Below are 12090 nucleotides of genomic sequence, written 5' to 3' on the forward strand. Positions count from 1 at the left end.
AGCAGCTCCTCTCGTTTGGAGTCGCAGGTCGACACATCAGTGTGCTGGAGAGCTTCAGGTCGTGGCAAGCTAGAATCTCAGAGATTTGGCCCGTTGAGATGACCGAGCTCCAATAATGTTCCGCCTCGAAAAAACCCTCTTGCAGGGTCAAAATTGATGCCGCTCGAGAAGTAGAAGGGCGATCTGAAGGGTCCTCCATCAGCAAGAAGGAAAGTGCACCGGGCTCATAAGCAACGGTGACTTTGAGTTTGGGATCGAGCAGGATAGATCTGATCTCAAGATCCAGATCTGGATAAATCGTGACCCAAAGTTTCTTCCTTCTTTTTTCCTCGACCTCGTCAATCTGACTTTACAAATGGTCTTGGATGTCCTCTTGTTTGCACCTCGTGTGGTGCTCACGTATTATTCGCTGGTTCCGAGTGAAGGGAGACTCCAGACTAGGAGTTGATGAAGAGTAAGGAATTGCGAGCCCTGACCCCCACCGATTCTCAGAGTTCTGTGACATCTAACAAGAAAAAAAAGGGTGAGGACCAGGCATGCAAGGGATCACAAAATATAATTTTGGTGATTCGAGCTTGAAAGCCCGAGATCACAGAGTAAGCTCAAACAAGACCGAGGTCTCGAAAGGACAGATCGAATTCCAAGTGGAACCCCGAACTATTGTAAAGTTCGTGCTTCGAGCATGTACTTAACACGAGAGTGGGAAAGTTTGGATTCATTTTAAGAATCCCAAATTTTCAGGGATAAAGTTGATGGTTACCCAAAAAAGTGATAATTTTGGGATTTGTGCAATTAAAAACCCTAATACAGAACCCTCATTTCTTGGCTTACACGATACACTACCCTTAATCTGAAAAACCCTATGTTTGCATTTTTTTTAACACTAAATCTAAGTTTCAAAATTGTGTTGTCAAAAAACTTTCAATTGAAATTTCGGGTGGTATCAGCTAAACAATGTGGCTAAAACTATTAACTACAGTATACATTCATACGGGAATGAAAAACATAAAAATGCACGAAGAAATAGAAGTACGAGAGTCAAGAATAGAAACTTACACACAGAAGCTTGCTAATACAGTGAAATCGACGACTGGAGGAGCGGTTGCAAGAATGATCTCACGAAGTCGAAAATGCCAAGGTTGTTTTGTCTTCTCGATTTAGAGAACATGCAAAAGGAAAAAAGAGAGTTTTTCGGCTCTGGTTCGTCTTTCTTTCTTAAACTTGAAACGTAAAGATGAAAGTGAAGAAGAAGAGAAAGTGACTATATATATATGTCCCAAAGGGAAATCAAGGGTTGAGCTAATCAGGGCCTTTGGTTGGATTTGGTGTTTGATCAGATGGTCGGGTGCAAACGTGACAATGGCGGCAAAAAGCTGAATGCGAAAAGACGTGGCGTGTTGGAAAAAGTACTCAAGTACTTTGTTTGAGCAACCCGTGGCTGACGCGTGTCCACACTCGAGTCTGGTAGGTGGCAGTTCAAAAGTTTCCTTCTCATAGGATTCGAACTGATACTTTTGAGGGGGAAAAATGTTACACCCAGATTTCAAGAATGGAGATTTTCGATCTCGAAACTCAGGCTCGTAAGGTGTAAGCTCGAGATAAGTATACTCGTCATGTAAATCAGCATTGATGAGAAAGTCAAGCACAATCTCGCTAAACAATAAATGCGACAACATTGGAATTGGTGAGCTCGGAAACTACGCGGTCTCGGAGGAGTTCCAAGGTTATAAGTCAGGCTCAAAACCACAATGACAATAGTTCAATATTTGTATAAATCTCCTGATTTATTTCCTACCATCAGACAAGATGGTTCAAGCTCGAGCGTTGTGAGCTCGGAGAGGATGATCTCGACAACATTATTTGTTGAGAGCATAGGCGAACCGAGGTGTCGAGTTCGCGATGGATGAACGGTCTCGAAGGCGTGAAGTTTAGTGTCCAAGCTTGTAAGCTGTGTGTGAACATGTTTATTGTTATAAAATCCCTATGTTTAAGAGATTGGTTGTAATTTGTTGTTAAATCTCAAATATCATGGGATTTATAAGTGTACGTAGTAACTATATGCATTTAATTGTATTTATTTAATTGATTTGTATAATAACTCCCCGAAATATGAGGGGAGATATTTTGTAAACCACTTTATAAATAGTGTGGAACAATTCATTTGTAGGGACGAAGAAATTAGTCTTGGGAAGACTCTGTAAAATTTCTTCCAGAAAGCTTTGAGAGAATTCCAACAAGTGAATAACACAGACTCTCGTAGACTAGGCAGATTTTAACTGTTAAACCACATAAAAAATCGTGTCTATATTGTTTGTTTCCTCAGTATTTTTGTTTAATTGCTCTTCATTTCTAAATTGACGAAAAACGGTGTCAACACTAACAAAATCAACAAACGTGAACAACGTAACCCAAAAAAAAATAGAGATAAAACAAAAATAATGGTTGAAACAAGAAACAAGAGATATATTGAAAGAGAAGAAAGGAAAAGAAAGAAAAAAGTTATGTAATAATTATAAAACATATTTTCTTTCCCTATTAAACATAATCTTTCTTAGGTACAAAAGGGATTATGGCCAATAATAAACCAAGTTGTCAAGTGAATGAATGGAATAATTTTCAAGAAGGCGATGTAGAACTGTACACTCATGAATGCATGACGCTTACAAATCAAACCCACCTAACAAATACAATAAATAACCAATGCTTTTTTTTTTTTCTTATTCGAATAATAGTAACTTTTCAAAAACTTTACTAATTCATTGTACCCCCATTTTGTATCATAATCATATGATCCCATACCCTTTTCCTATGCCATTTTGAAAGTGGCTCCTTTTGTTTCACCAACTACCTTTTTTTTCTTTGAATAAAAAGTAAATATTTTTCAAAAGATTCCCCAACGTGAGATCGTGACTTTGATTTTCAATCCACTCCCTTGTTTGTTGGTTGACTTTTATCTTGCTTTCATGTTCTACCTATCCTGAAATTCTGACTGGTACAAAGTTTGATACCATAGTGTTTGATTTTTCTGTATATATAAACTTTAAACTTTGATGGTTTTTTATGGATACCCTTTTTGAAGAATTACTTGTTTCTTCCATGAATGATTTTAACTTCAACCAAGGTACAAATCAAAATATAGTGGAGTCTAGAGAAAGGTCTCCACATGAAACAAATCATCCTCAATTGAGTGATTCAAGCCAATCTTTGAGCTTGGTTTCGGTGGGAGATTCTCCAGGCTCTACCTCTACCGACTCCTTTAATGCTACACTAAAGTATCTAAGTGAGATACTCATGGAAGAGGAGGATTTGGAGAGAAAGTTCTTGATTTTGGAGGACCCTTTGGCACTCCAAGCTGCTGAAAAGCCATTTTATGACGTGCTTGGCCAGAATTATCCCCTTTCTTCCAATAAAGGTGCAAACTCATCTTCTGATTCTGGGTCTCGGTTCAATACCCATCTGAGTCAAGATTCAGTTTCTGATCATGTACAATCTGTTGACCATTTTAGGAGGACAGGGGAAGCTAGTTCATTTTGTTATATGGGCAATACCCAGATCTTTGACTTGGAGAGTTTGGAGTATAATGTACCAGATGAACCGAAGGGAAAGAGGAGTCTTCAGAGAGAATATGGTGAGAGTCAAGAAGAAAGTAGGAAAATCAAGCAATCAGGAGTTTATAGTGATGATTCTGAGGCAGCAGAGATGTTTGACAGAGTACTACTCTATCAAGATGATAGTACTGAATCTACTGAGTCAACTGTTCGTCAGAAGTTCTCACAGAATGACCAAGCAAAAGGGTCTGGTAGAAAGGCACGTTTTTCGAAGAAAAGAGATTATAACAAGAAAGAAACGGTGGATTTATGGACCCTTTTGACTCATTGTGCAGAAGCAGTAGCTGGCTATGACCAAAGAACTGCAACTGAACAATTGAGACGGATAAGGCAGCATTCTTCTCCTCGTGGAGACGCAACTCAAAGGTTAGCTCACTACTTTGCTAATGGCTTTGAAGCACGCTTGACTGGAAAAAAAGTAGCTTCATATTCAGCTCTTATAAGTAGTGAGATGTCCTTCGCTGATATCTTGAAAGCTTACCAAGTATACATTACTGCCTGCCCTTTCTACAGGATGACCTTTTCATTTGCTAACCAAACAATTAAGAAACTAGCAAAGAACGTAAAAAATGTTCACATCATTGACTTTGGTATTCTCTATGGTTTCCAATGGCCTGAGCTTATCCAACGTCTCTCACAAACACCAGGAGGCCCTCCAAAGCTTCGAATAACAGGAATTGAGATACCCCAACCAGGTTTTCGACCCTCAGAGAAGGTGGAAGAGACTAAGCGTCGTTTAGATAATTATTGTGAGAGATTCAATGTTCCATCTGAGTACACTGTGATTGCTCAGAAGTGGGAAACAATCCGTTATGAGGATCTCAATATCGATCGAGACAGAGATGAGCTTGTTGTGGTTAACTGTTTGTATCGCTTAAAGCACATACCAGATGAAACAGTGGTGATGAACAACCCAAGAGACACTGTGTTAAAGCTGATAAGGAGAATAAGCCCTGACCTTTTCATCCATGGTGTTGTTAATGGTACATATAGTGCACCTTTCTTCATGACAAGGTTCAAAGAGGCACTGTTTCACTACTCACCCTTGTTTGACATGTTTGACACTACCGTACCTCGCCAAGAAGAGTACAGGTTAAAGTTTGAGAAAGCAGTGTATGGAAGGGATATAGAGAACGTGATAGCGTGTGAGGGGTTGGATAGAGTTGAGAGGCCAGAGACTTACAGGCAGTGGCAGGTTCGGAACACAAGAGCTGGGTTCAAGCCGATCCCACTTGACCAAGAAATCTTTGAGGCTGTGAAGAACAGTGTACACACGAGTTACGACCACAACTTTGTTATTGAACGACATGGTGAGTGGTTGCTGCAAGGTTGGAAAGGACGTCGTATATATTGTCTCTCTTTTTGGAAACCTACTTGAGACAGAGAGAGAGTTGAGACTTGACTAGTTAGATTTCAAGTTTAAACTGTTGTGTGCTTTTTCTTCTTGTACTAGATAATTGAGGCAAGGCCGGCCACACACGGAGTCTCATCCCATAAATACCATATCTAACAAAAAAGTTAAGCATTGTTGATTCATATGGCTAGGTAGGTCCAGAGTCCTGCCGTGACCTGACCTATCCTGAAGTGGAAAGGGCCTTCGCCCTATGAGGTTTTATATCTTTTTTGTTTAGAAAGCAATCACACACGGACCAAGGGTGGAGATGGATTCTATTAACTCTCGAGTTGGCCTCGAGAGATGCGATTGTTCGAGGATATTCCTAACCACCCTTCAAACTTCAAGACCCAATTTTTTTTGGATGAATGGCCTCGACCCATCCAAGTTCTACTCATTCTAATGTCCTCTTAAGTCTTGTCTTCGTATTTTTTGAGCTTAAATTTCATCTTTTTCTTAAGCTCGACTAGTTATACTTTTACTGTTGTACAACCAATTATGATCGCCCAAAGTCGACCAAGGAGATGTCTTTCGACTTGAATTTTACCTTAGTGTAATTATCACAAAGTTTGTTGAAATTTTGGTTGCCGAAGCATTGAACCACTATCCCTTGATAACAAACCGGTGATAACACACACACATTTGCTATGTTCACTTGAGGCCTCAATGTCTCGCTTTTGCACTGTTAATGGCCATGTGCACATTTCATTCATAGAATTTTCTTGAGAATGACTCCCGATTCTCATGGGGGGCAGCACCACCCCTAAGTCTATATAGGTAGAACTCTTACAGTATTTTGTTACCCTAAAATACTACTGAGTTCTATTAAAAAACATTTTGGTTTTAACCCTCATTTTGGTAGCACACTAGTACTCATATCTCAGATGGGACAAAATTTGAGTACTACCACTATTCACTTGATTGACTTGTTATTCCATATTGAACCTAATACTAGTTTGGTAACTAGTATTAAGATAGGTTACCATCAATCGTGAATCTCTTTAAGGAGTCTAAGTCCCACCCCTTGAGATGTAGAAATAATTTCATTTTAATCATTTCTTTTCTCATGCATGCATACTTAGACACTCTCATTATTTTATTCAAACTTTGTTGCTAGTCATAGTTTGATTACAATAGTTACCCCTTTAAAATAATGATTTTGATCATAGTCAACACCCCCACTATTTTATAGTTTTATATCCAAGATAAACATTTTCCTTGAATATTAATTCTAGAAACCTCTTTGTTTCTAAAATTCTCCTTTATGTTTTAAATTGATGCCTTCTTGAATCAAAATATTACAAACAATGACTTTAGACACCAAACATGTCTAGATTTGTTCATTCTATACATATATAGCCAATGTGATTTAGAATGTGGAATTTCAAATCACCTATTTGATAGAATGACCAAATTAATCAATTAATTAACAACAAAATAAATTGATTGACTTTGGAGCATCACCCCCACATTTCTCACATAGTGACAATAAAATATCACTTTAAAATAGAAATCTCTTCATTTCTAATAAGTCATTTATCCTCCAAGATAAATCTAGACCTATGATTCTCAAAGTTCATCATGAGTCATCTATGCCACATGATAAACTCTCAATAGATCAAGATAAAAACCTCAATGTTTATCTTGATTTATTTACTTGCTAAAGCAAGACACATTTCTTTCAAAGCAACTTTTACTTAGTTTCTTTCTTTTATGTATTTCACAAAATAAAATGTGAACACAAATGTAATGTGAGAATTTCTCAAACAAATAGTCACAAATTTTCATTTTTTAGTTGTCTAAATAATCTCAAAATCACTTTAAACAACTTTTGTGTATTTCTTAAGAGTCTCTTTGAGATTCTTTTGAAAACATCAATTTGACATCCATTGATTTTCTCATCAAAATCAAAATGAAAATGTCAATTTTTTTAAACACTTTTAATCAAAGAAAATAAACCCTCATTGATTTATTTAAACACTTTGATTTCTTATGTTTTGTTTAAAATTATCTCCTCATTGAGATTAATTTAAGCATATCACCATCTTTAACCAAAATGAATAAAGTTTTCTTTTATTCACCATTGGTGTAAAGATTCAAAATTGCTTCTCCAATTTTGTAATGTCTCCTCATTGAGATATTCAATATTTAAGAATTATTGTCACTAAATAATTCTCAAATATTTTCTCTTTTGACCATTCTTTAGACTATAAGTCTATTGAGTCAATATGTCATCCCACAATTTTTGAATCCACTTTGATCCATTTTTCTTGCAATGGCAAGACACAACCATTAAAAGATGTAACTCCCTTAGTTTCATCTTTTCTTATCTCATAAAATGAGATGCTCATCTTTTAAATGAGAAAATTTTAAATTCTCAAATAATTCTTTTATTCACAAATCACATACTAACAATAATATAGGATAAAACCTATTAAAATCTCACTAATGTTTGCATGATTATATTTCAATATAATTTCACATTGATGTCAACATACATGACTAATATCATACTAATATGGCTCTTTATTAATATGAGAACATGAATTACAAATATCATACACATATGATTTCACATTTCTATTGATTCACAAAATTAATATATTTATACATGTCATATAAAATTCATATAGTTGTCATTCTAATAATTTCTCATTAACACAAAATAGGACAATTCTATGACATGCTAGCATTTTACCCAATAATCTACTAGATTATTTACATATTAATCACATATAACAAAAACTCAAGATATTAAATTATCTTCTAATCTAACCACTATATTTGAAAAATAAAGGAGATTAGAAAACAATGAACCTTATTTATAAACTTTTCTTCTTCTCGTTTCTATCACTATATGAAAACCATTAGATCTTCTAAGAAAACCAAAGAAGAACATTACCTTATCTTTCCATCTTTTCAAAGTTGGATCCTCATATGATCTCCATGGTTTCTCCTTCCATTGAAAAAGGAACATAAGCTTTTGATTGTTAGAGAATATATGTTATTGCTCAATGGAAAAGTGGAAAAACTAAAATACAACTCTATGCAAAAAATACAATAGACAAGGTAATTGATTAAATAAATATTACAGCTCAATTGCTCAAAATACAAGTAAATAGAAATAAGATAAGGAAGAGAATTATAAGAACTAAAACCCTAAAACAAAAGATACCAATGAATATGTAAATAGAAATAGAAGTAGAGGATTACAAACTCAATACACCAATAATACAAGAAGAACAACAAAATGAAAAGATCAATGAAAAAACAAACTCTCACACAACCAAAGTATAAAGTAGTGGGGATCACCAACTTGAACAAGGTTAAAACCTTTGTCCAAAAGCTTATTTCCCCATATTCTCTAAGCACTAAGGGATCTCTCTAGAAAATAGCTCTCTAGAATTATCAAGCCTCCATGGTGTATTTTCCAGCCAAGTGCTTTGTGGATGGAAAATTGTGTGTCTTACAAGTGAGCATTATGCTCCTATTTATAGAGTTTGAGATACCCCTTTGAATTTCAAATTCCACCAACCCCCATGGCTGTTACCAATGTTTAATTGGATGTTTATGGAATTAAAATGAATATTTGGGAGTTATTTGGGATGTTAGAACCGTTCAATTTGGAAAAAACTGAAAAAACATATAGGCTGTCAGCCTCACTGGCCGTGGCTAGGACTTTTCAATGGCCGCGGCCACTGGCTTCTGTCCCCCAGGGCGCGACCACTGAAAGTCAGTGGCCGCAGCCACAGGCCATTTTCAGCACAAAAAATTCATTTTTCCAAAACGTCTCAAATCATTTCCCACATGATTTTGTAACCTCCAAACAACTATTGGGAGCTAAAAACATGTCTCCAACAACCATATTTCATCATGGCTTTGTGAAATCCAATCTCAAATGTGTGACATATAATATACACATTATTGGGTAATATTTGGGAGTTGAAAATTTGTAACTGATTTTGTAACTCCAAAATATGTCACATTTGGGCACACACATGTGTCTAATTTTGTGACTCTCAATAATATGTTACAAGGTGGGACAAATCACATTTGTCACATTATTTAATCTAACATTATATTATATGAAATAATATAACATTGAGAAAGGGGGATCCCTGGCTGGTAAACAGTTACTCTGCTGAAACTTGTGGAAAACTCCATTGTTATAGATTCTTTAAGCTCTAATACAATTGTCTCGTGGACTAAGGCTCATTAACGCCCCAACCACGTAAAATCCTTGTCTTTATTCCATAAATCTTTTCTTCTAAGCTCTCTAATATTTTATTATTCTAGTTTCCGAAAAACTCAGTAAACATTTTGGTGCTTTCATTGAGAGCCTGAGAAAGCTAGAGTTGATCTCGAACATCTACAACAATGGTGAACACAAGACACACCACTTTCAATCCTACTAACCAAGATCCGGGTAATGGAGAACCACTGCCCAGCCAGCCTCTTCCTCGGAGTCCACCTGAGGACACTCCCCATCAGATGTCCCAGCCCGACGAGTCATAAAACTATGAATGTGGAACGGAATACGAAGAGGACTACTATGAGGAAGAGGGAAATGAGGGGGAATACCATGACCTAGAGCCTGAGGATCCCGAGATCCCAGAAGGAGTGGACCCTAACCAAGAGGATCCGGAGGTGACTAAACTGAGGCAGCAAGTTCTGGATCAAGAAGCCAGGATTGCTGAGCAGAATGAGGCCACTCGGTGGATGCAAGAGTTCCTCCAAGCCTTACAAGCTTTCATAGCCGCCCAGGGTTCGGCAGCTAATCCCCCAGTTTTCCCGCCTCCGGGAACGCAACCGCCAGCTCTGCAGGCCAGAAATGGCACCCCTAAGGACGCGAGCCTGACCCCTCCTTAGGGACAAGCTCTCGAGCAAGGCCCGGGAAACCTGGACCGAGAGAAGAGGAAGACCAGGGCAATCCCCTAGAGGAAAAACCCTCCCGTCCAGAAAGCCGGGACCCATCCCCGGCCGCTCCTTAGGAAAGAAAAGGCGTGCCCCGTCCCAAGACAGGGCAACCCGACCAATCCGCAAGGGACGCGGCCACAGGGTACCAGGCCCCGGTATGCCCCGGGGAAGGCTGGACGGGAACGGTCTTTACATCCCAGTGCTTCAGTGAACAAAATTTGCCGGGAGCGCCCACGTAACGACGAGCATCATGCCCTCAGCTCTAGGGACGATACGTCCCGGGTAGACCTATGCGATGGGTTGATTGCTCGAAAGGAGCGAGCCCGCAAGGAAAAGATCCACCCCTGAGATGGCGACCTTAGAAATGACCTCAACAACAGGAGGAACGAGAGGGTTCCCTTAGAAGATGGTGTGGCCAGGAAGCTCATGGAGTAGTTGGCCACCTTGAAAAAGGTCACGGACCGCCTGGTCCGAAAACAGGAAGGAGCGAACACCGATTCTGACAAGGAGGATAAGGAACCTTGCGCGAGGCACATTCTGGGTGCCGTGCTCCCCAAGGGATTCAAGATGCCGAGTCTAACCACCTACACCAGGAACACCGACCCTAGGGATCATATGTCCCGGTATAACCGATTAATGACCGTGGCCCATGTCAGCGACGACGATAAATGCCTCTGTTTTTCAATCACTCTAGGCGGGCCTACAGAAGAATGGTGGAAGAGACTCAAGCCAGGATCCATCTAATCCTGGTCAGGACTACAGTCGGCGTTTCGTAAACAATTTGTGACTACCATGAGAATGGACATGCAAATCAGTGCCCTCGCCAATATTAAACATCTCCCCATGGAGACATTAAGAGCCTACATCCAGCGTTTCACCGAAGAGGCCTCCAAGACCAAGGTGGACGATGGGCAATGCCTGCTGGCGCTCCACTCCAGGATTCGGGCCGGATCCCCCCTCTGGGACGATATGTAGTGTAGCAAGGCGGCTACCCTAGATGAGTTCATAAGGAGGGCCCAAGGATTTATTAACTGGGAAGAGGCCCAAATCCAGGCATTCAGATGGCAGCCGACACCTTGGCCCAATGCTCAAGCATTTTCGGGATACGGAGTGCAGTTCCCGGGACAGCAATACGTCACTCCCCCGCTTGCACTAAGATCGGCAGCCGCGCCTAGGATGACCTTCGCCACGCCCACAGTATATGGCCCTGCCTCTTCGGGGTATGCCCTGGCCCAGTCCACCCCTTTTTCTGGATTCGGAGTCGCACCAATCGGGTACAGCGCTGCCCCTGTCGGAGCCCAGCTGTCCCAGGCGAGAGGAATTGAGGCGAGTGTGAACCCCTCCTGGGGGAAAAGATCCGGCAAGGGCCAAAACCGGTCCGAGTCAGCTTAGAAGGGCAAGAGGGGCTACGAGCCCCAATACTCGGAGTACACCAATCTAGTGGACACCAGGGAGAACATCTTCCTGGCCACGGAAAGGGCGGTTCATTACCGAAAGCCAACCCTCATGTTCAAAGGAGGAAGGAATCCGAGAGATACTAGCAGGTGGTGCGCCTACCATAAGGACGTGGGTCACACGACCGAAGAATACCGACAGCTCAAGGATGAGATCGAAAATTTGATCAAGTTAGGGCATCTCCACCAGTGGATCAGGATGCCCATGGGAGTTCCGGGCCTGTCAGCAATCCCCGGACAATCCATGGTCTCGGGTGCACCTGGAACGTATCCTCCTCAGGGAGGGTACGCAAAGGGTCTGGCAGCACAGACCCCTCAGGGGGCCCCCGCTGTGCAAACACCTAGGCCTGGAATGCCCTATCCGTCCGGACTACGCCCCCCCCCCCCCTCGAGTAGATGGCCATGTGGCCACCATCTCAGGCGGACCTTGTTGGGACGTCCCAGAACGATAAAAAACACTACCTTAGCGAGCTCTACCACGATCAAGAGGTATGCGCTCTGGTCCAGGCCCCGGCTCAGCGCCCAAAGCTGATGAACCTCCCTATCACCTTCCTGGAAAATTACGCCCGTAACGTCCATTTCTCGCACCATGACCCTATGGTTTTAGACGCCCAGATCACCAATAAATTGGTGTCCCGGGTGCTAGTGGATGACGGAAGGTCCGTTAACATTCTGTTCAAGCCCGCCTTTGTCGCAATTGGCTTAACCGAAATAGATC

The 12090-nt window shown here is 40.5% G+C and overlaps 1 protein-coding gene across 1 annotated transcript; it reads left to right on the forward strand.

The window, feature by feature from the left end:
- Nucleotides 1-2791: 2791 nt before the first annotated feature.
- On the forward strand, nt 2792-5575 carry LOC133791104 (scarecrow-like protein 11). Its single transcript, XM_062229001.1, has one exon. The coding sequence runs from the start codon at nt 3061-3063 to the stop codon at nt 4984-4986; it is 1926 nt and encodes a 641-aa protein (XP_062084985.1). The 5' UTR covers nt 2792-3060; the 3' UTR covers nt 4987-5575.
- Nucleotides 5576-12090: the final 6515 nt, after the last annotated feature.

Source organism: Humulus lupulus, chromosome 7, assembly GCF_963169125.1.
Source record: "Humulus lupulus chromosome 7, drHumLupu1.1, whole genome shotgun sequence".
Classification (NCBI taxonomy): Eukaryota; Viridiplantae; Streptophyta; class Magnoliopsida; order Rosales; family Cannabaceae; genus Humulus; species Humulus lupulus.

Coding starts and splice junctions, on each gene's coding strand:
- LOC133791104 (XM_062229001.1), top strand. CDS start 3,061: ATGGATACCCTTTTTGAAGAATTACTTGTTTCTTCCATGAATGATTTT.